The sequence below is a fragment of the Amblyomma mixtum genome, chromosome 10 (genome assembly GCF_055824585.1).
Source record: "Amblyomma mixtum isolate Tamu chromosome 10, ASM5582458v1, whole genome shotgun sequence".
NCBI lineage: Eukaryota > Metazoa > Arthropoda > Arachnida > Ixodida > Ixodidae > Amblyomma > Amblyomma mixtum.
The window spans coordinates 131,423,613-131,448,963 of record NC_143021.1 but is presented as its reverse complement, the minus strand read 5'-3'; the positions used below and the strand labels follow the sequence as shown (position 1 = coordinate 131,448,963).

At 45.4% G+C, this 25,351-nt stretch overlaps 1 protein-coding gene across 1 annotated transcript; it reads left to right on the top strand.

The window, feature by feature from the left end:
• Positions 1-13,710: 13,710 nt before the first annotated feature.
• LOC149326966 (uncharacterized) lies at positions 13,711-20,602 on the top strand. The gene is made up of 5 exons (XM_089564741.1): positions 13,711-13,867; positions 14,273-14,412; positions 15,559-15,693; positions 18,045-18,270; positions 20,428-20,602. Exons 1-5 carry the CDS (start codon positions 13,711-13,713, stop codon positions 20,562-20,564), a joined length of 795 nt encoding a protein of 264 aa, XP_089420867.1. The 3' UTR covers positions 20,565-20,602.
• The last annotated feature ends 4,749 nt before the right edge of the window (positions 20,603-25,351 follow it).

Below are 25,351 nucleotides of genomic sequence, written 5' to 3'. Positions count from 1 at the left end.
GATGCCTCGAGGGGACTTCAGTGTACTCACTGCACTTGGCTTCAACAGTCAATGCAAGTGCAGGGCGCTTTCCTGCTTGGTGAAAATTATTTAAACAGAAACGTCTTGCCATTGAAAAAAAATAAATATATTTGCGCTGTCGTTCAGCGCGAGCAATTCGCTGCACGTCTTTGCCGCGCTTATAGCGCTGCGCGCTGCATTCAGTCACCTTAATCCCCGACTGAAAGGTGCGCTGGCGTATGAATTCCTCGTGACTACGAAAATCGGTGCGGGCGCGCGCTCCCGCATAGAATATGGGCACTGGTTTCGTTGCCCGATCGAGGAAGCTCTGTACGATCGAGCATGCATGCAGCGTCTCCACCTTGCTGAAAGGATGATCGAGGATCGAGGGAAGGCTATGCGTAGTAGAAAAAGTTAATTCCGACTGGCGCAGTTAATGGCCGGTGTATGCCGCACACAAACATGCGTACGTGTACTGGCTATCAGATAGGCAGATCTGCCCTGATAGCGGGCGGGTTCACTGCACGCGGTGCGCAGCATGTGCATAGCGGAAAGGTCGAACATAATCAGTTTTGAGTATGAAGTATGATCGACGTACGTACCGATACCACATTTGCTCTACTTTTTGCGCGCAACGCGCACAAACGCGTTAAGCTAGAATTAATTGTGCAGCACCTTTTAAAAATTCATTCGCCTCAATTGATGGTTCTCCCTAGATTAAAATTAACTGCGCAGCTAACACACATTTTTTTTCACCTGGCCGTAGTTTATGCCGTGCGCCTGGAATCGTCTGCGCCGAGGACGAGTGAAGAAAAGTCAGCAAAGCCGAATAGCGGCCGGCCGTCTTTGCATGCTTCGCACGAAACGCAGAAGTACTTCAGTTATGCGAACCGCTTGGTTGGTACGCATCAGTTGTCAAGTTCACTACGAGACAACGTTTACCGTCCAATATTGATATATGATATGTGTACAGTTTTGCCGAAACTGAGCCAGGATCGAGTGAAGCCGGCCGGATGATCCTTGAAAGCTAAGCATATGATCGAGAACGCGAGCTCTACAGCGATTCATGGCCTCCGTGCAAAGAATTTTCAGGCACTATCGGAAGGGCGCGCAGCTCACATATACTTAATGCGTGGTTGCAAGAATCATGCAATTTGCACGAATATTGTACGTGTTTGAGCATACGTACGTGTGTTTCAGATATGTCCCCGTTAATTTCGTAAGCTGTTTTCTGGCCAAATAAATCTCCACCGGTGAGCGGTTGTGCTGGTACTACAAGGTGTGTGCTACACAAACCGATTAAAACGTACAATTAAGCTTCTTGCCAGTATTATAACTTTCCCGAAGCGATTCGCAGCTATGCCGGTGACGGTCGAAGCTTACGTCGCCCGCAGACAGAGCAGCTGCATGCAGATTTCTGCAGGACCGTCAGAGTCACTCCGGTAAACAGAGCTGCTAATGGAGATGCCTTCAGCACCGTCAGAGTCGTGCCGGTACAAACAGACGTGCTGACGGAGATCCCTTCAGCACCATCAGAGACGCGCCGGTGCAAACAGAGCTCCTGACGGAGATGCCTTCAGCACCGTCAGAGTCACGCCGGTACAAACAGAGCTGCTGACGGAGATGCCTTCAGCACCGTCAGAGCCGCGCCGGTGCAAACAGAGCTGCTAATGGAGATGCCTTCAGCCCCGTCAGAGTCGCGCCATTGCAAACAGAGCATCCATGCAGATTCCTTCAGGACCATCAGGTGCATGTAGAGGTGACAGTCAAGAATCCTGTTGGCTCCCTGAAGGAACTTTGAAGGATTTTTTGACCGGGAGAACTTCCAAGTGACAATTTTTTCCCTTCTGAATCCATACATGTGCACCACAGGTGACAACTGTGATTCCAGTCTTCACACCTCGTACGTCTTGGATCACCAGACAATAAACTTATCACAAGAGTTTAAACAGACAGCACAGACATTTGCTCACATAATTAACAGCACCCAATCTCCTCGTAGCTAGAAATAAGTGCCCTGTGCATATCTGCACATATTTCTCACAGTAAACACAAAGCTAAATGTGACTGCTCACCAACGCGCAAAATGACCGTCCTTTGTCATTATGCCTGCTAGAGAGTAAACTAAGCACCCCACAACAGCCTTTTGTTTCAGAATACTTATGAGGAGTTTTAGAAGACCTGTGATCCCTATGGTCGAAAACTGCTATACCCTGACACTTGTCAGGCTCCATCTCTGGAATATGTGAATAGAAAAATTTCTTTAAAAGACTAAGCAGCAGAGTTACAGCTGTCACAATCAAGCAACTTTGCCATCCTTTTCTCTGCCATACCATCTTCAAGTCTCTCTCTCCCCCATATGGGTGATAATCCTCCCCAAGTGAAATTTCTTTCACTGCTTTTATGGGGAAGCACAGATTGTCACGTCATCATCATGGCCCTCCATCACCAAGTTGCTGCAACACCAAGTTGTTTTTGTATTAGAACACAACCTTGTTCAAATTGATATGAACCAGTATTTTTATACCTGGTAACAGTTGATACCAACCACATGGGATACGAGTATGTTGCTTGTTGCATGTGAATGCATTTAAGCAACAAAATTATTTATTTTATTTATTTATTTATTTATAACATACTGCAGGCCTACAGTAGGCCCAAGCAGGAGGGGCGAATACATAATATATGCAAAAAAGAACAGGTTTAGCAAAAATGAAAAATGTTAAATACAAGTTATAACACAAAATACAGCAATAAATACAAGGCTCAGATGCAAAATACAAAAAGTAAACGTAGAAATAAATGGCTCTCAAATTAAATGCTGTGAAGAAAACATAGAGTCAAAAGAATCAGCTCTGGTTAAGAGATCTGGCGGACACCTGTTCCACTCCTCAATGGTGCGTGGAAAAAATGAGTATTTAAAGGCGTTAATCCTAGCACTGTAAGGGGTTAATGATTGTGTATGATGATTTCGTGTTTGGCGCGTAGTGTTAGGTTTGAGGAAGGGGTCTGCATTCATAGACAGTTTATGGTTTTTTAGTAAGAAAAGTAGTTTCAGTCTTTGAATTTTCCGCCGCAGCTGTAATGTTTCAATACCGTGAGTTCGCATGAGGGTCGTTGGTGAGTCAGTTACACGATACTTTGAAAAAATAAAACGGACGGCTTTGCGTTGAATCATTTCAAGGGCCTCGATGTTACGTTTAGTGTAGGGATCCCAGACGGTGCACGCATATTCTAGTGATGGTCTTATTATCGAAAAGTAGGTTAATTTTTTAAGTTCAGGTGGGGCAAGTTTTAGTTTATGTCTAAGAAAGCAGAGTTTACGAAATGCTGAGGAGCATACGTTTGATACATGTTTATTCCAGCTAAGGTTTTTTGTTATTGTAACTCCTAGATACTTGTACTCGCTCACTTCGGTCAGAAGGTGAGATGAAATATTGTAAGGAAATGAGAAGGAAGCCTTTTTGTTAGTTATCGTTATGTTCTTAGAGCTGTACAGTGTGCAGAAAGCAGAAGAGGCAAAGCTTGTAATATGACTGAAACAATTCTTACCATCAACAAGCGTTTCTTTTTGAAGGCACCAAAAACAGCCACAGTATCCGTTGTATTGCTTAGCATTCAGCAGTGAAGCGCGAGCTGGCGACTCAACACAAAAGCACAACACATTCACTGTTGACTGCACAACTTTGCTGGCAAATGACCACGTGAAGTTGCCCATAGCGCGGAATTTCTCGACAAATGTCTTCAAGTAGAGGCGAGTAGGTGGGTGACCTTTGGCAAACCAAATGACGCCGATGAGGATGTTCTTCCAACGATAGAGAAGCGGGAGCTCATTAAGCGCTACTTGAATTGGCCAGACTGACCCTTTGCTCGAATTAAATACTGGCGATCCATCGCTGTTAGCAGTAACAGTCAGGTCACTCCAATTCATGTTCCTTTCACGGCGGACCTTTCTGTACAGTTGGCCATCTGTGATATCCTTATAAGCTCCCTGATGAGTTTCAGCTGTCAGTTTCTGGAGGTTTGCGCCAACTATATCCCCAAACTTCTTTAAGAGACACTGTAGCTGATGCTTGAGGTCGACAGTTATGAAAAAGCTTCCTTTTTTTCACCAGCTGTGCCACAGTCATTGTGGCTGCACAATTAGTGCAGTGCTGGAAATCTAGGCCGCAGCTTGATGTCAGGCACTCACACGTTGGGCAGTATGTATGGACTTCCACCATCCTTGATTTGTGCAAATCCCATAACTTCCTAAAGCCATATTTTGTCGATGGGAAGACGTTCTAGCCAAGAAATGCATTCAACAGCTTCAACAAGCTGTCCACTTGTGTCCAAGGAAGGCCAGCAGCAACAACAAATGTTAATAATGTTAATACAAGCAGCATCGCCTGCAGGTGGGTAGTGTTCTGTGTGGAAGTCTCGACTCGGAGTTCACTCTGATAAATTCCGACAAGTCTTCATCGGGGTCCTCTAGCACATGGTTTTCAAGCCCATTGGTGTCCTCATCAAGCCTTGGCAGTTGTGCATCAGAAATGCTGTCATCAAGGTGCAGGGTTGAAGGCTCATCATCCAAGTTGGGATGACTTGTAGAGGCGTTGTCATGCACCTCATCTTCAGCTTGCTACAAAAAACATTGGAAAGGCTACATCAGCAACAGAAGAAAAAAACATCAGTATCGAAGTGAATGACTGCAACCTGTTCATGTATACCCCGAGTTGGTATCATTCCGCATGAACATCATTCCGATTCCCTTCACATTTTAATATTTTCATCACAGGTTTATGTTTTTTTCTTTATAATGATCCATAAGAGATAGTATACATGGACCACCATGTGACATTGACCTACAATCACTAAATAATTTATAATCGAATTTCGTATCTCACCTGTTTCAGCTTCAACAGTCAAGAAATGGCTACAACGTGAAAGGTCAGTATAAGTCACGTGAGACACAAATAAAAAGTGCAACATAATCACTGCTTCATAATTTTAATTCACTGTGATGCTAAAGACAGCTTGCCGCAAGAGCTGGAATGGCAATGAGTTTGGTGCATGGTTCATGGGAGTTGTGGCGTCCTAAAGCGACCCCGGCTATGAGGGATCCCAAAGTGGAGGGCTCCGGATAATTTCACCCACACCTGGGGTTCTCGAACGTGTACTGACATCGCGCAACACATGAGACTCTAGCATTTCAACTCCACTGAAATGTGATCATAGTGGCTGGGACTTAACCCCCGCTTTTCAAGTCAACAGTCGAGAACCATAACAACTGAGCCACCACAGCAGCAGAATCGCAATGAGTGAAGCAGCAGCGATTATATTGCAGCTGTCTTCATGCCTCATGTGACCTATACTGACCTGACATCGTAGCCATCACACTGCTTTTGTAACAGAAGCCGAATCAGGTGAGAGATGAAATTTGATTATTATTTGGCAGCTGTAGCCAGATACCTCATGGTGTTCCATGTATAGTAATGTCTAACGCACCATTACAAACAAGAAAACATAGGCAACCAAAATTTGGTATCTACACTCCTTTAAATTTTATATGGGAAAGTGTTAAAAAGGTAGGACCAAGAGTGAAAGTGCGACAAGCCGCCTTACAGTTCAGCATTGCCAGTTTCGTTGAGTATGATTTCACAACAGTCACACAAGGCAGACAACAACAAGAGATGCTAATATTTTTAAAAAGAGAGTTGCTCAACAGCGGCATGAGCCCATGCATAGAACAAGCATTAGCACAACTGAGTGGGCAGAAAACATAGGCAAATAAAATAATACATTTCCTCATAATACCGCATCTGCCTGGTTCACAGGCAGCTAACATTAAACTATCAAAAGGACGCACAAGAAACCAAACATGCATTTTCGGGTTCAACTGCCAAGCACCTAAACACACAGTCACTACAGCAAGTCTACGTGCACATATCTATGTGGCTTTGCTTGAATTCAAGAATTGCCTCTGAACACATCAACATTTACACGAAAATTTAGATTCATTCTGGGGCAAAGGGCACTAGGGTAGTACATCAGTGTGTGTGTGTGTGTGTGTGCGTGTGCGTGTGCGTGTGCGTGTGCGTGTGCGTGTGCGTGTGTGTGTGTGTGCGCGCGCGCGCGTGTGCGTGTGTGTAACGGGGGGGGGGGAGGGCAAACCACTTGAACTGTGTACTGCTTGGAGATTTTTTTTTTCTTCGGAAAATTGGGATAAGCAAAGTTTTCCTATGCAAAATTTCAGGCTTGTGGAGGGGGATAGATTGTCCCCTTTCAATTGGTGAGGTGCGTTTCCAGAGTCAGCGCAGAGGCTCATGGAAAAGTCGTCTGCTACAGCTACTTCCGGTTCCAAATTTCTCCCCCTGCTTGCTTGCTTCACGGCAGTCGCTGTGTTAATTCGCTTCTATCACTAATTTATTTCCACTGCAACACCGCTGATTGTATTGCATCATCGCAAGACCAACCAGACGTCGACTCTGTTCTGCTTCGTAGCGTGTACTCGCATGAAGTACAACCACAATAATGTAAACGGTCGGATGCTTCCTATGCGTACGCAGTGGGACGTGTTGAGACGCGCTGCGCGCACGGTTGCATGTATGTGCTAGCCCACTGGCAGCTTTTACACGCTTTGAGGCAAATACATCAATCGTTTGCTAAACTGTGCAAGCTCAGCCTTCGTTGCCTTCGTGATGCAGCAAAAAAAACAAATATATAACGACCAACGCGTTAAACTATTCCGCGCACACAGCCGACTGCCGTGCATACACTCGAGAAAACACTCGTACCTTTCGTAATTGTCATTTTCTGCGCTCAGGACGCGTTCATACACAGCACGCGCTGATCTTAGGGTGCAATACAGAATGTCGCAGCACAAATAGATTAGCGAATAAACGATGCACGAATACAGGGCATTTGCTATGCAGAAGGCAGTGCATGGGAGAAATTTGTAACCGGAAAAAGCTGACAGACGATTCTTCCATGGTTGTTTGCATTCACTTCGGAAACACGCCTCACCTATTCACCACTGCCTGTTAAATCCGCCCCCATCCCTCAAATATGCACTCGCCTCGATTCGGTGCGGGCCCCACGACACGCTAGAAACAGGCTTACTTGCCTCTGCTCATCGATTTTTTATTTTTTTTTCGTAGAAGCCCAAGGTACAGCCCAAGGAGTACGGGGAGAAATTGGGGGGTAGCGGGCGTATTTGGAAACGTGCCATGCGCAACGGCTCACCTGTGAAACTTCATTCGACGGTTTGCCGCGGAACTTTCGCTGACGACGCACCGGGCTCAAAATAAGCAAGTTACCGTTTTTTAGGAGGCATATGCTGCGATAAAGTGCACGGCCTGCTGGTGAAAGAAAGCCTTCGAACCGAGTACCAAAAAGGCGACACAGATTAACAGACGCACTCAACGAAGGCGAGGCACGAAGGAGCGCACCATGGAAAAATAGACTGCGCTATTGGCGCGCGGTCTCGGCCTCCACAGTTACGTAACCATCACGCCGCCGCTTTGCACCACTGAACTCTCAAAACAATACCTTTTTTTTCATTAATACAAGCGTAAATGACCATTTTTCACAGTTCTTCTTTCTTCGCGGTAGATACTGTAGATCTGTGAGCAGGGAAATGTTTTGTCATGCTGTTTCGGTTTCGGTTTTTAACAGCCGAACGATGACTGTACCGTCAAAGTGGCTTATAGGTCAAGAAGCGCGAGACATGAAAAAACTACAATATAATCTCTGCTTCTACATTCGTTGTCATTCCGATTCTTGAAGCAGACTGCATTGTAGCGAAGTAAAACGACTAATGAACGTATCGCAGTTATTTCATGTCTCCCGTGACCTGTGAACAATAAGCACAGTGCAGACAACTCACACAAACAGCACATGCACAGAATAGCAACAGTTATCAGTATCAGTAAGCGCGATATCTGCACTATGAAGGACCAGCTTTAGGCCCCGCTCTTGCCTTGTTAGCTATAAGCACACGTTGGCGACACAGCCATCGCTATAGGCTGTTGAAACCGAAATAGCACGAGAAAGAAATTTGATTATAATTATTTAGCGCTCGTAAGAGAACACCACGGAATAATCCATGTACAGCAATGTCTTGCGCATCATTACAATCAAGACATTACACACCCAATTATAGATGCATATACTACTGTAACCACCACAGCGGCTTTCCTTTAATTGTAATCAGAGATGTCCATCCCTTTTGCTTCCGCGACCAGTACCATTTATTTTGGCTTCCTTTACTGAGCTCTTTGTTTCAGTTGCTGTTAACTGGTAAAAGTGAAGAATATCATCGGCAGTAAAATTAAGCGGCCACAGAAAGATACATCATTTGAGGGGCCTGTAACGAGCGAGGGCTCATTTCACATGCGTATACTTCTTGGATATTTTTCGCCGAAAAAGTGGAGTTCGGCATGGCCTTCCTACGTAATTTTTTTTTATTGGCAGGGGGGGGGGGATTAGAGAGCGCCATATTTCTACAATATAACCTCCTTGCTTAAATGATGCCTGAGTTTCTGAGTTTGTCATACGTACGGTTTATTATTCTTAGCTGTTCACATAAAATGATCGCGAAGCTTTTTTTTTTTACCAAAGAAGCTTTTCTCAGTCTAACTGGATTATTTCGACCACATTTTGAGTTGCATAATGCGCGCAGTTCCTTTTTATGAGATTTCTATAGCTTCGAATGTGACAGCAAGAACTATATGTGATACATTCTGGTTCATTGCAGCCTATATACTGCTATAATTACTCGATGGTGTGAAGCTGGCAGTGAATTTTTTGCAGTGCCCTACACAGCTGCCTATAAATATGGTCCACGTGTTCATTCTGCGACCACTATTCTCAATATTCGCGCTGGACGTGGCGCTTGGGCTGTCTGGGATTGAGATTCCGTTATCAACGTGATTATTTATCTGGAAATCATGCCCATCCACCTGGAAACCGGTCGATTCCAACTAGAATCGCATGTATATCCAGCTGCAAAATGCCATTCACCGGAAATCATGTACATCTGGCATAATTTTTTCTGAAAAATTTACACTTCCAGTTCACCCCATCTCGAACTATCCCAGTGCCAGGGAGAAAATGTCAGTCCAGGAAGAAATTCAACCGAAAAAGTGCTTTTCAAGCTGGAATGGGCGCCCGAGACGAAAGTCCGCCCTGTCTCCATTTTCATCACGAAACACCAGCCGGCAAAGAAGCAATCGCGGAATAAGTGACCAATACATTAAATAGCTTATTTTGCGGTTTGATTTCACCCGAAATCGTAAAGCGGACGGGGCGTTGGTGGCCGACAGAAGCGTGTGAAGAGCTTCTGTCCAAGGTACCCAAGCAACCACCGATATCCTTCGGACGGCCGACAGAGGTCTGTTTCGGATGTTCTGTACGTCCGCTGAACATCCGCAAAGAGCCGGTAGACGTCCGTCGGCCGTCCGAAAGGTGGCCAAAGGTATACGGTTCGCCGGCCGACGGACGTCCAGTTGAGTACGTCCATTGGCGGATCTTTCTCGAATATTCGCATATATGGTGCATGCGTGCTTTTTTCACTCCGCGCGATGCAATAAACCACAAACAATTTGATGCATAGCACGCATATTTTATTGTGGATGATGATACATCAGCAGAGCAATGGGTTATATTCGGAAAATTTCTTAAATGTGACTCTTCAAATGTGGCAAGCTTGGGACACACATCCGTTATCTTCCCACCCACAGTATTTCTGAAATAAAAAGAACGCGGCAAACATCAGTCATGTAAAACAAATGGCACAATGCAGCAGCCCAAGTAAAAACATTGGAACCAATTAATAGAAGTGTTTAATGCTGCAAGTATAACAGGCAATGCACTTCAACAAACGCCTCAATAAGTATAAGGCAATAACAGCTCTCACTTTCCACACCATATTTGACAATGTATATGTTCTTTATTTATTCTCATGGGCCTTAGCGCACTAACCTGCGCAGCACCGTACGCGAATGTACACAAAGCCGCAAAGCTTCCGTTGCGAATCACTGCGAACTACACGTGCTTCCTATGGTCTGCCTTTCGCGCGTTGTCACTCTTTATATAGGCACAGAGAACCTAGCCATGCCTTAAATATTAACAAGATGCGAAAATACTCCGTCCCGCAACTTTGAAGAAGAGTGGGAATTAGCCGCGCGAGTCGAGGGCTCCCGAAAGTGTGAGAACAGCACACACTTGTGGAAGCCATCTCCTCGCGCTTACTACTCCCACTGTCCTGTGAACGAATGTTATATGAGCATGCATGCTGCATTGTCCTAGAAGCAAGTTCCAAGAAGTGTACTGGATACATACCTTCGTAGGCAATCACATGTGCACTAAGCCTTCTTTAAACCAAGGTCGACGCAGTACGGGATTCCGGTGTTCCAGAAGAGCTTCAGGAGCTTCCCGTATCTTTCGAATTGCTTAAGTTACATACTATACTTTCGTCAACAGACCGAACAAAGCCACACATTATAACAGAGCTATAAAGCTCTGCGCGACAACACTACGCGACAAATCAACAACAGCGCTACGGAGCCGTACTGATGGATTGGATTGGACTGACCGCGAACTGACATCTATGATGATGGTGATAGCAGAATGCACTGGAGTTTTGATACTTACGATTGGTTTCAATGGCAAGTTTAGCTAAACGGTGGACATGTCGCACAACTCCACTAATTTGGAGAAGTTTTAAAAAATATAAAACTAGTTATTGAGTTCTTGCAAAATTCTGCAACACCTGCTTTTCCTCTTAGATAAATTTAGCTCGTTGGCGGCTCTTGCACTGCAGGTAGGAGTGGAATCGCATTAATTTTCAAACACCTTCGCGTCAAACCCTCCAACTGATGCAAATAAAACAGTATACATACACGAAATACGCGAATTTTCTGTGAAATAAAAAACATCCATACTCATGGCCTGGGAAAATACTCGGCCTTACATCCTTCGGACGTACACCTCGTCTCTCATGCGGATATAGAAAAGTGGACACTGTCCGTACGTCCGGCGGATGTACGAATACGGATATCTGAAATCGGATTGTGTTCGTACGTCCGATGGACGTCCGATCTCGGCAAAGGATGTTCGGATCTAGCTCGTACGTCCGACGGATATCTGTGGTTGCTTGGGTAGACCTTGTTCTGTCTTTCTAGACATTTCCAGATAATGAAGGGAAATGGTGATGATAATGTCTTACAGTACCTGTTAACCTAAGATCACAGAAAGAATTAGAGCGAACATATCGTAATATGCTGTTTTGTGCGCGGATAGAAGTCTTACGGAATTCTTTGCGTATCTGACGAGATTACAGCGCCACCCCTAGCAGCCTAAATAATGAGCTATCCAGCAAGCCTAGGCGACGTGGGCGCATCAAGGAGGCTCGCACGTGGATCTCCGTCGTTTGTTTTGGCAGTGTTAATCTCAAGTGGGGCTGCCCGGACAAATCAATGGAGTAATACTATAGTGCCTAGAATATATTCTAGGCACTAAAATATTACGTCTACGTGAAATTCTTGGAAGACAATGTAAAGAAAATCGCGAAATCTCGTCATGTGAAAGGGTTCCGCCCGGCCGATGTGGACGATTTTAGCGCCGGGGAAATTTACAGCGTATTTTGGGAAGGCGACGAAAGAACCAGTAGAGGGTATTACGACGCCAAAGTACTCCACATGTCAGGTAAGCAGAACTGTCCTGAAGACTCTGATGAAGGTTTTTTTTTTTTTATCCCTGTGCCATGAACCATTGCTGCAAAACATGTCGGCAGGCATATGCCGCCTGTCTGCTCACATGGGTTTGCTCGGTGCACACGAATCAAAACAAAGGGTGCCCTTTCATGTCCTGTGTCAGCGCTGTTTTCTCTTTCATGTTGTCGAATCTGCACCGACTAGCCCAACCACACGTTGTGTGCGTTGTTTCTCGAACATTTTTCGCCCTCTATCACTTTCTTTTTATCGCTTGTGCGCTCCAAGTGTACTGCATGTTTGATGTACCGAAATCCCGTGCCCATTAATTTGCCGTGGTTTCGGGGAGACGGCAGAATGGTTAGACCTGTTTTATTTTTAATTCTGTGTATTTACATACACTGTAAAGCTTTGCAGTATTTGCCTATCTGGTGTTGCAGTATTATTAAATACACTGCACAGCAATGCCAGCTATTTATATGCTGCATTCCTTGCACTCATGTTGTCTTCTCATCTTTTCCGTGCTTTTAAAAATGTTAGCTGATCAGTACCACCAGGCTGTACATTAATTATGTGGATGCTTGAGAAAAACACTGCAGCGTGCGAGTGTAATTATGTGGACACTGTACACTTGGTGAAAACACAAGCATACGAGTGCGAGCACTGAGATGTAGCAGCATGAGTGTTGTGTGGCCTGGTCGTTACTACGAGAAACAAGTGTTCATTCAAATTTATTTCAAATTTATTTCAACAAATTTATTTCAGAGTCCAAAGAAGACATGGACATGTTCTTAGCAGATAAGGCACAGCGTGCAAAACTGAAGCGGCAGGGGCCACCAGAAAATGTGCGTGTTGGAATATGCATGTTCCGTTCAGGAATTGTCATGTTGGTAGTATGTATACATGGGTTTCTTGCGATGTCATGGGTGCCACAATACAGAGTCTAACGGAGAGCTTCTGCAGTGCAGATTGGGGCAGGTAATGAAAAATGGATTAGAAAAATTTGCAGGTTTCTGGTATGCATCTAATCTCAAACATGGCAACAGCTATGATTTTGGTGCAACCCATGTATACGCAATTTTCATTAATGCCACTGCTGGGCCCTTTGCTATCTCCCTGGTCATTCTGAATATGTTTACTCCTTTTGTATATTTTATGGAAGTGTTGGCTAGTGTTAAATTATTGAAACGTGCGAGTCTTAGAGCAAGCAGCATGTTGCCATGCGGGCGCATGTATAATCACAGCCATGGTAAACACAGCGTGCAGTTGTAGGAAAAGCTTATATGTGCTTATATGAGTGATGTAGTGCATTTTTCTGGTATTTGTTTAGTTCATGCATCTAAACTTGGAAATTCATATGCAAAGAATTGTATGATATAGCTGTTTGCTCTGATGTACCATTTAAGTTGCTGTTGTAAACAGCGACCAAGTAAGAAGCAGCTTTAGCTCAGAGTCGTGAAGGACTTGACATTGACAATGCCAGCTTCAAAGTCACATCGAAGCACTGCTGAATCTTTTCAAGGAGACCTCTGGACAGGAACTTGCTGCAGGTTCTTAGGCTTAATGCAGTCATATATATAGTCATATGCACTCCTGGCATTGCTATTATTCCTAACATGTATCAGGAGCATGAACTGTCAAGCGCAAAAGCTTGCAGGATCTGCAAAACTGCATTGCTGTGCCATCTGCCATCACAGAGCGTGGTGTTGAGGTTCACATGAGCCTGGATACTATGCTCTGTTATGGCAGATCACGCAGAAATGTTGTTTTGCTTCGCCCCGCCACGCATCACAGATCCTGCAAACTTTTGCGGCCAACAGTACCGTGTTATGGATGAGGATACGCCTAATGTATTTGTGGCAAGTGGGTGAATCTCCTTGCAGTGGTCAAACAAATGCCAGTATGCTGATTATATACGAAGTGCATGATGACTTGTGCATGATACACATTTGCTGCATTTATATTGGTTATGCCTATGCTTTAATTCTAGCCAACAAAAAAGGTGAAGAAGTTAAGAATGGCTGCGAAAATAAGTGCCAATGAGGACATTGTGGCACTCAGAGAAAGCAATGCGCTAAAAGAGGAGCTGGAAGCCCTCAAGAAAGAAAATTCGAAGCTGTGGCAGTTGAACATGAAGCTGCAGGAGCAGCTTCTGAAATGCCTCTCAACTCCAGGTTAGTCCTGTACGGCAGTATGCGTACTTCTTTATCTGGATACCGCTTGCTACAGCCTTTAAGTTATTACTTTTTTCTTGTAAGCTCCAGTGTGTTAAAAATACACAAGTGCATTATAAAAAGGACTTCTTTTTGGGAAAGCAAGTGTTAAAAATTTTGCATGTTTATTACATTCCTCATTGGTTGTAGAAATGCAGCTTTACACTAACTCCATGGCTTTAATGATCCTAACGTCTGCATCACACTGAAAATGTGAACTTTAGCTGCATATGTTCATGTTCTTAGTGGAGCTTAGATAAATTACCTAAAAAGACCAAAAACAAAAAGATGAGAAAGTATGATGAAACAAGAAAAAATGAACTTGCTAAACGGGAAGTCTGAAACAGCAAACGTTTTTGTCAACAGCTGCTGCAGTGAGCAATGTGGCTAGCATTGCACTCGTTGAGAATGCCGCTGAAGACACCCCTCCAAGGGCGGTGACGCCGTTACCACAACAGTGCCACCCCATCCTGTCACTGGAAGGGCCCACGCTGCTGTCATCTCAAGTACGCAATGCGTGCTTATCAGCTGAGGAAGGTACGGAAAGTCATCAGCAGCACTCCGGAATCATGTCTATTATCTGTGCCCTGCCGCGGTGGCTCAGTGATTACGGCGCTCGGCTGCTGACCCAAAAGACGCAGGTTCGATCCCGGCCGCGGCGGCTGAATTTCGATGGAGGCGAAATTCTAGAGGCCCGTGTACTGTGCGATGTCATTGCACGTTAAAGAGCCCCAGGTGATCGAAATTTCCGGAGCCCTTCACTGCGGCGTCTCTCGTAGCCTTAGTTGCCTTGGGCCCCAGTAAACCAATAAACCATGCCCACTATCTGTAATTGCCAGTGACATTGTTGCGGAGTCCTTAACCTACCACTGGGCACATTTTTTTCAGTCCACAGCAAGTTTATAGCCCGTTTTTCAAGCTGCAAGGATAACCTAATGACGGAACGAACAGGGAAGGGTATAAAAATGAGGAGCTCGTTACAGCATAAATAGGAAGGTAGCCAACAGTCATTGAAACCAAAGGAAGCATACGAAAATGTTGTTTTTAAATCACTATCCATGATGCTAATGGGCAATTCATCAGTACGGGCAGCAGCCATGTTGACAAGGCTTGAAATTAACCTCATGACAGCGCAGTGCGTGTAACATTAAGAGAAAGAAAGAGAGTAGTGCGGTAGTATATGGTATGGAGGACAGGTGGTGAATGGTCCATTACTACTTATGAAATAGATTCCAAAAAAAGGTAAACATTGCAGACGAGATTAGGAAATCTGTGGGCTGTAGGATGGCTGTAGCTGGCCCAATACTAAATTGGGGGTCAGTGGGTAGTGCTTTTAACCTGGTTTGGGCATAGGCAGGATGATGAAGTTCACCACCAGAAATAACTGCATTTTGCTTTTCTTTGTTACGCATTAAACGCAAGTACTAAGGGGTAGCTAGCTGTCTTGCCATAAGAATGGATAAAATTGATTCCATATTTCATGTCTGCATAACAAAAGAATAATCTAATTATTTATTTGATATGCTTCGAGGCTGAGGGTATTGATTTCAGCGTAAATTGTATGAAATGTTGTTCCTACTGCACTAGTCTGAATTGTGGCTTAATCTCTACTAGGTAAATATCAAGCTTGTGTTGTGCCGTATTGCGTGCAGACATGCCGGCTTTGGAAGGAGGTGAGGCATCTGTGGTGTCTTCAGAAGTACACCTTCCAGCAGTGCCTGCTGGACCGCCTGCAGCAGAACTACGACCTTGTCCAGGGTGTTTGCACTCTGACAGACAGTGGAAAGGTGAAAGCACCTAAATTTCATGTCTTATGAAATGTGACTTTGAGAACTGCTTGCTGTTGCATCAGTGGGGGTAGCATGCACATATATTCATTCACCGGTGTTGAATGTTTAGCAAGTTGATACTTGTCCATACTGGCTATAGCAGCATAAATAAGACGTGGCACCAGCATTCACTTGCATCTGTAAATTTTTATTCAAGAAACACAGATTATAGAATGAAAGAAAAAAAAGAAACAGAAAAAAAAGGTCACCATCCAAATCGAGCAACATTTGTCCTTCTGCGAAAATTTACTAGACGCTCATGAAACGAATTTCATCTCTACACGTAATTGTTATATCTGGCCTTTTTATTCCCTTAGGTAATCGCTAGCGTCGCAGTACAATTAACCAACTCCTATAAATACTTGGGTGTAACTTTAAGCCAAGATCTAAGCTGGAATGCGCATGTCACTAACATTCTATCATCAGCTAACAAAACCCTTGGTTTCCTGAAATGTCATTTGCGCCATGCACCGCCAAACGTTAAGCTTCTTGCCTACAAGTCCCTGGTTAGAACAAAACTAGAATATGCATCCCCCATTTGGAGCCCTAACCAAATCTATTTGTTAACATCACTAGAATCGCTACAGAACCGAGCCACTAGATTCATTCATTCATGTTATTCATATGATATCAGCATATCATCTTTAAAAGCGGAGTTGAGCCTAACAAACCTTGCCTGTCGTCGTCGCATCGCCAGTATGTGTTTATTTCATAAGTTTTTTTACAGCTCATTGCGTATTCCACCCTACATTAGCCCTCCAGCACGCAATTCACTCCGCCTTGGTCATCCCCTGCAAGTTTCCCGTCCACAGACTCATACCACAACATTTGCTGCATCAATCTTTCCTCGCTCAGCCAAACACTAGAACGGCCTTCCACACGACGTCGCTGCAACCACCTGTCCATTCTCATTTTTTAATTGTATAACCGCCATATTTAATGAATAACATCTTTGTACACAAAATTTAATTCTATTTGTACCCACCCCTTACGTAATACCCCCTAACTGGGGGTCTTTAAGGTAATAAAGTGAAGTGAAGTGAGGTGAACGGAGTGGATACCAAGAGAAGGCAAGCGTAGCAGGGGGCGGCAGAAAGTTAGGTGGGTGTGGATGAGATCAAGAAGTTTGCAGGGATACGGTGGCTGCAACTGGCAAAAGGACAGGGTCAGTTGGAGAGACATGGGAGAGGCCTTTGCCCTGCAGTGGGCGCAATCAGGCTGATGATGATGCATGTGGGTGTCTTATATTTTCGTGTATGCTTTTCAGCTGTGCACTCTTTCTTAGCATTGTCATGCGTAGTAAGCAAGCTAGACGCTTTACAAAATTTGTCTATTAGGCCAGTTGGTTTAGCACACTGAATTTTGAATGCACGAGTAAGGACAGAGGAAAGTGCTTGTCCCGTTCCCTTCTGTCCTTCATGATTACCAGTGCTTTTAAAATTCAGTAAGCTATATCCATTTTATTTTGGTGGTTTAACGGTAGGTATATGGGACTAGTTTTGGTCAGGCGTGAACAGTCAGGTGTTTATTTCTTGCGGCTCGTGCAGTTACTTTACAGGTTCAGTTTGGTCCACAAATGTAGCCCATATAGTATTATTGATCACTAAAATTTTTCCATATGATCATGCTTAGTGCTGCTTTTAAAAAGAGCACTGGCAGCTAGCACATCAATGAGATGTTAGGGGTCAGTGCAGGCTGAGCAGTAGAAGAGCCTGTGTTGCAGCCATGTGCCCCACAATGACAGCAAAACGGGAGGCATGAGGGTGAAGCATGAGAGGCCAGCTCTGTGTCGGAAGGGTTGCTTGTCTTTGTGTGTGGTCTTTCGCATTGCTTAGTCATCATGACATATCTTGAGAAGGGCACCTGGTTGCTATAGGAATTTCGTGACCATTCCGCTCTACAAGGGGCACCATATCATGTGAAGCACAAACAGCACGGCTTTTTTGTGTGCTGTTCTTATTTTTTTAGCATTTGTTACTGTGCGCACATACTAATTGGCTATGTCCAGCAAGGTAGAGCCATTTTTCTGAAATTTGCCGATAGCATTCCAAACATGAATTGAGATTAGCATTAGCCAGTTACAAGCACTGCTTCACTGCTGTTAAGAAGTGCCACTAAATGCCCATCGCACTGTTAATGTCCACGCTTAAGTTCTGCAGTTATTTTCAAGTTTTCAATGATTTTGACCTTGGTGCTGTGGCAAGTGCTAACACTGAGTTTTAAGTCAGAATGCACTCGGTAAACAATGATAGTTTGTACATTATGTACGTCCCTTTCAGTTCGGCATGCCATTTTTCTTTTTCCTGCAGGTACACCTGGCCAGTGGCCACGAAATATCGAAAGAGGCGTACGATACTCCCATGGCTATGCCAAAAGATTCACTGTTTGTCAAAAGAGCGGCAACCACATTGTGGTCAACAGAAGTGCTGGCTCAGCGCAGCTTCACCGGAACGCTGTCCAACAGATTCCTGGCAGAGGGTGGGGACAAGGCACCGCAGAAGCCACTGACGCTGCTGAAGGTGGAGACGATAAGGGGTAATTATTGTATTCTACTGGGGTTAGCACATGTGCATATTGTCATATTGCATTAACATATGAAAGGAGGCTATCTCGACCTTGGCAATAGCTCATGAGAAGGTAATAATTATCAAACACTATTTGACTCATATTAGAATGGATCAATTCATTGCATGGCTTTTGGTTGTGCACGAGAATTCATGTGCAGTTAGCTACTTGACAGGCACAAGGAGAAGCATTTGGTAGAGATAAAAACTTCCTACAGAGCTGAGCTGCTAGATGAGTGTATGACATGAGCACTCCACATCTGTGGCAACAACCAAAGAACATAACTTGTTTTGTGATGCTGAAATAGGCTGTTGTCACATGACAATGTTGAGCTGGAAAGTTAGGTTCTTAAGAGCTGCGCATTTTTAAAACCTTTAAATGTGCACTGAACAGGAATCAGAACTCGTCTTTTTGCCACGGGAACCCGATCTACACATTCCAAGCATTCTTAGAAACTTTGAATTATTGCCCTGTGGGGCTGATTTTCCTCATTTAAATGTAATTAATTTCTGGCTCCCGCCTTTTTTTTTTAATTCTCCGCAGTCGGGGAGGAGTCAGCCAACGCATGGAGTGCCTTGCAGGCAGTCGCATGGCGGCTTTGCTTTCGTTTTTATTTTGCTTTTTTTTACATTTCCGTGGATAAATAGATCTATTCAGAGACTACATAGCTGCAAATTAGGCCCACAGAAATAAAAATACGCGTGGACTCTGCTTTCACCAATCACTCCGTATCGCTTCGCCGATGGCAGAGCGGCAAGCCGCAACGGGACTGGTTGAAAGATTAGTCGACTCCTCCCACTGTCTGGGGGGAATTAAAAAAAAGGCGGGAACCGGGTGTTTAATTCGATTTAAACTAGAGAAACCGACTGCACAGGGAAATAATTTGCAGTTTCTAAGAATGTTCGGAACGTGTAGAACGAGTTCCATCGGTAAAAGTATGAGTTCAGATTCCTCTTTAGTGCACCTTTAACGCAAACGCTGATGGTATCATTCTTATGTATCTTCCTGTCCTTTTTTGTTATTGTTTCATCTTATTGCCTTAGCAAAGGCACTAATTATGGGATGGTTTAGCACAAACATATTCTCGGGAAGTGTACGCAGTTCGACCTGTTGTACACTTCGCATACATAGTAATGCAACTGAGCCCTTACTTGGTGTTCTTTGGCTTTGTGTTCAGGACCATACCATGTATGCATCTGCTAGGGCACTGGGCACTGCCTGCATTCTTACAATTGACAAACGCTTTTTTCTGATGACCTTAGTCATTTTTCTGCTTTACACTTGGCGTGAATATTAAGGTGACATGCTCATTTTGATGATGTAGGCTGTGCAAAGTGTCACAGCAGCTGTCGTGCTTGCAGTATTGGCACTCATGGCCTTTGCACATGCACAAGATTTGACGACATAGCTTTGTGCAACCTTTCTAGAGTGGAGAAAGTGATTTGTTTACATATCTGCTGAGATTTACCCAGAATCAGAACACCTTGTTGCACTATTACTCATATTAGGCAGAAGTGTTCTAGGCTTAATTCTAGGCTCATTTACAACTTTCTTTTGATGTGCTGTGTTTTAGGGTGTTTCGCTTAAATTTGCTCACCATTACTGCTGCACTGTTCTGTTGAGATTGCACATGCTTCTGCACTTACTAAGAGCAGAAGGAATGGCATTGTGCATCGTCAGAGCTACAGCTTTGTGCCCTAATTGTGTTACAGGTGTTGAAACATGGACGGTCTCACACCAGGATTTGGCCCTTTTCATGTGTGAATCGAACTATGGGTTCATTTTCTAACCCAATTTTCGCAGCAATGAATGACTCTGCAACATCAACATGGCCCCAAAGCCATACAATTAATTTTTACAAAGAACTAAAGCTGGATGAGGTTGTCCTCTGTGTCCCTTTGATATGATCAGGCGAATGAATTTACTTATCATGTAGCATACTGTCCTTTGTTACAACAAGCAGTGGCGTTACAAGTAGATGCGGCAGTTTTTGTAGTGCTGAGCTAATTGTCAGGCTAAGACTTACTGTATGTCCTGGAAATTGGTTCTACAACAACAATTCTGCCGAAGCCAGAATAATAACAAAGCTTGCGCTATTTTTAACTCTTATGCATGATTTTCTTTCAGTGTTCTTCAGGCATTATGCCCGCAGCCGGGGAGTGACGGACGAAGCAGCCACGAAAGCTGAAAAAAGCATAAGACTGTGGCTATCACAGAAAACTTGCGAACTTCGCCGAAAGAGGCCCGCTGCTTCAAAGAGCTAAGCGAATCAGAATAAATTTTGTTTCTTTTTTCTTTTCTACATGCCCTTGCAATTTCTTTTGGCAATCATACGAATTGAGTATTGACGTATGCGTGCAAATTTTGTTTCATTTTCTTTCCCTAAAATTTCTATTGGTAAGTGTAAAAATTGAGTCCTGATGTATGCATGCTGTTATGTGTATCCTAATGCACTGCATCGCTATCAAAGCACATTGAATTTGCGTTTTTCTCACAGCCACTCTGCGTACACACAACTCTTCTCTTTGAGCTCTCCAGTGATAGTGAACAACTGCACAAGCATTGCAGAAGCTGGTGGTTTAACTGTACTTGTGCAGTTTATATCAGCAACAGTACCAAAGACAGAAGAGGGCAGCTGTCGAGCTCACACTTGCCTCCTCACGTGTGAAGTTGGCGTCTTGTGGAGCCACACCTTGCCTGCTTCACCCACGTGTGCTTCTTTTCAACCTGTTTTCTCGGTACCAGGTATGCTCGTATGCTCGTTATGCTCCACAGCGGGCGGCACATATCGTGAAACAGGGAAATTGTTCCCGAAGGCTCCTAACCCGGTCACCACGGCACCAAATTAAAACAGATCAGAAAACACCAGACCGGGCCATACCAAAAACATCAGCCCGGGTCACACCAGACCGGGTCACACCAGACCGGGTCACACCAGACCGGGTCACACCAGACCGGGTCACACCAGGCCGGGTCACACCAGGCCGGGTCACACCAGGCCGGGTCACACCAGGCCGGGTCACACCAGAACCCGTGTCTGAATTTCCGGTCTGGTGTAAACACCAGATATGGGCTGGTGTTTTTTTCGACTGGGATATGTTCAGTAATATTCTAATTGATCAACACCACAAATTAAATAAAAAAATTTAAAAAAAATCATCTGTGCCCCTTGGTTTCTGTGGCTGTTGGCTTCTGTCGTATTTATAACGAGCCCCTCATTCCCCTTCCCTTGAGCTTCAATCAGGCATCCACGATGTCTGGGGGCATCACTCCGGAAGGTGAGACCTCCCTAGAGTTGACGCCCTTTCTCCTTGATCTGGAGCGCCGAGGAGGTTTCTTATTCTTTGACTTTCGACGGCGGGACTTGTGCTTGGCGGGGACACTGTCCTCCTCAGAGGAGGCAGAACTCGGAGACACACCGCGCTTCGAGGCCGCACTTAAAATTTGCTCATCGGCATCACAGTTGCCGTCGGGGAGTGCAGTGTCAGGTTGGCACTGTGTTACTTGTGGGGCACATCCGGCAGGAGCCTCAGAAGATGTAGCAGTGCAGGCACTCGGCGCCGGAGCCACACCGTCGTCCTTGTCTTCCTCTGGCCCACGCACAGCACAGGCACGTGGGCCAAGAGTGCCATCACTGACACTGCATATAGCTGGAGCCTGCTCCGCCAAGCATCGACGCTCATCATCTGCAGACAGCTGCTCCATCTGTGAAGGCTGGGTAGGTTCATGCTGCACAGCAGGAACGGGGCCAGACAGCGGGTCAGTAGTCGCTGAGTCAATGGGCGCAACGGCTGGTGTGCCAACAGCAGCATCCAAAACTTCTGTTGCGTTCATCAGGTGCTCCTGCAATGCGTCGTCCATGGCACGGGTGCCACCGCGTAGCTATCAGCATACGACACTACGCACAATCATCACACCGAGGAGTGCGGCCATGACGGCGTATATGGCCAACCTTGTGGCAACGGAGACACACTAAAACCAGACATTGTACAGCGCAAATTGTCAAAATGTGAGGCACGTCGTTGACAGTGACGCCATCAGCGAGAGTCAAGGCAACGTCTCGATTCAAGGTGCGCATGCCCTCCATTTCTGGAACCCTCCAGTGCTCCACTGTGATGGACGTAATCGTTCCGCAAGCGCGAAGGGCGTCCCGAATGTAAAAATCTTCAAGATGTTCTGGGAGCCAAAGTATCTTGAGCTTTACTGTCTTCGGTTCCGGGTCCATCACTAGACAACGGCGGTTTTTCACTTGTAGGTAGGTAGGAGGTAGGTAGGAAAGACTTTTATTGCTCTAGAAAGGTGCTAGTAGCAGAGGAGAAAGAAGAGGTCCACCTTCCTTCTTCTCCCAGGGTCGGTGCCCCTATTCCAGGGCTCCGCTGAGCTTCGCTGCTCGTTGGGCGTGCTGGATCAGACCTTGTTGGCAACCCAGATCGCCGCTGGAGAGCCGGCTCTCCAACTGTTCTGCACTCGGGTCTTTGCGAAAGCTGTCGTTTTTACTGCATTCCCACGTGATGTGGTACAACGATGGTTTGCTGCCACACCACGGGCAAGTGTCCCGATATTGCGTCGGGTAAATCTTGCTAAGGATATGCAGGTTTGGGAATGTTCCTCGGCTCATCAGGCTATGGGAGGCACGTCGAGGACTCACCAACCGCTGGAAGATGCAGCGCTTTAACAGGAAGCTCAAGCTCAAGATGGCAGAAGTCACCAAGATAGCGGAGGAGTACGCGACCCAACTGGCCAGGCAGAGCTGGCAGCAGTTCAGTAGCTAGCTGGACTGCACCCTCAGCACGGCCAAAACGTGGCGTATACTCAAGACCCTCCTCGACCCTACCCAAACCAGGGCCGAAAGCGGCAAAGCTATCCGCAGACTCGTCCACACCTTCGAGGGTACGGAAGAGGAACTGCTAGATAAGGCTAAAGAGAAATGCTACGGCACGACCTTGCCTGTGGCATACGCGAAACCATACCTGGGGAAACCGAACACCCACTTAGACAGGCCGATCACCAGGGAAGAAGTGTTCGCTGCCATAAAGGCATGCACGCGCAACACTGCGGCGGGAGCAGACAAGATCCAGAACGCACTCATACGCAACCTCTGCGACGAGGCGGTCGACCAACTGACCACCTTCCTCAACGGGCACTGGGCCGCAGGAACGGTTCCTGAAGAGTGGAAGCATGCAGAGGTCGTAATGATCCCCAAACCGGGTAAGAAACTCCAGATCGAAAATCTCCGACCTATCTCATTCACCTCCTGCCTAGGCAAGCTCTACGAGCGAGTCGTTACTCGGAGGCTCCAAAGCTACAAGGAAGACGAAGACCTGTACCCCCCCCCCCCAGTATGTTCGGCTTCCGAGCCCACCTCTCCATCCAGGACATCCTCTTACAACTCAAAGAGGAAGTCCTCACCAACGTCCCGAGCGTAGGCGAGAACGTGGTTATGGCCCTCGACATCAAAGGAGCCTTTGAGACGTTAGCCACACGGCTGTAATGGAAGGACTCGACAACCTCCACTGCGGCGAGAAGATTCACAGCTACGTGAAGGCCTTTCTCTCCAACCGCACTGCAGCAGTTGGGCTCGGAGACCTTCGCAGCGCTAAATTTTCGACCCCCAACAAAGGCACACCTCCAGGGTCCGTCACCTCGCCACTACTTATCACTTGTAACTCCTGAGTGCTCACGAGCTTAGCTTTCGCTAACGCTGTCTTGCATGTTATCATCCATACGTGAGACATCTGAAACTGTCCGATAGAGCTGATGTCACGGAGGTCAACGACACCCCGTAAGACATCTCTAAAGTCCTGGGCCCGATAAGGACGGCCAGCAAGGTCCGCATGCAGAAATACGGAGTTAAAAATCAGCTTACCAGCAGGCAGACGGGGAAGAATAGTACGGTAAGTATTACTGGCAGCAGAAGCCGCAACAGTACCTCGGCCTAGGGCCGATTTATCCATTTCTGCGGAGAGCATCAAAAACGCGACCGTTCGGAACGCCGTCTTCGTCTTAAAATAAAGAAACTTCTGGAACTGTAAACTACACATGCGTCTAAAGGGTGCGTCTAAAGGGGACCTGAGTATATTGCAACATAAAAACTTTACAAAGCTGTGCTCAAACATTGCTTTATTTATTATCGTTATCGTCTTTAAAATGTTTAGTTTGCTTTACTTAATGCAGGTATCTACGGGGACAACCAGCTTTTCGCTTTGTCAGCGCATGTTTTTTTTTAGTTTTACAGGTGCAAACCGATTTTTAAACTAATAATTTGAAATTTGTCAATTGAAAATTTATTTCTCCACACACATTACAGTGGAAAAAGGGAACACTGGGCAAAAAGCTGCATAATGCAGCTTGAAGTAGCACCCAGTGCCCCATGAATACGACAGCAGTGTGTTTCGCGAACGTCAGGCTCATGTTGAGCTGAATATCCCTTTCAGCTCAATCGTTCCTTTTAAAAGCTAGAGCATACAAAGGAGGCATCTATGACGCAGGATAAAGAAAAAATACCTTGCAAACATTTGCACGCAACTAAGGGCTTAAAACTGAAGACTTGAGTGCTCTCAATCTGCAACCAACAGCTTGCGACGCTGCAGTCTGCGACGCTTCAAACATTTTTCAGGTACAGCTGGCAGTAGTTCGTATGCAAAAAAAAATGAGAGGCGCAGAAATTTCCTCACTTTCGGCGGAAGCCTCAGCCCTGGGTTTCGATAAATAAGCAGCAGCTAGGAAAACGAATGCGAGAAACAAGCGCTCTAGTTGCAGAGTAAGGCTACTGCGATCACCTAGTTTTTATTACATCCTGGCAGTGGAATTTACAAAAACATTGCAGCACAAGTTTATATGTATGGTCTAAGTAGTGGTGCGCTGCTGACCAAGTAGTAATGAAAATAATCATAGAAATAGACACGAGAAGGGATCGAACTACGTGTTGTTATTTACGTTTGGAATCAACACGCCTTGCCCTTTATAAAGTATACTAAGCTGCGTATGCATCTGCGTTGCTAGTTTCAAAACATAGGTGGAATTTTATGCTTTTGTTCACCCTAGGAGGACA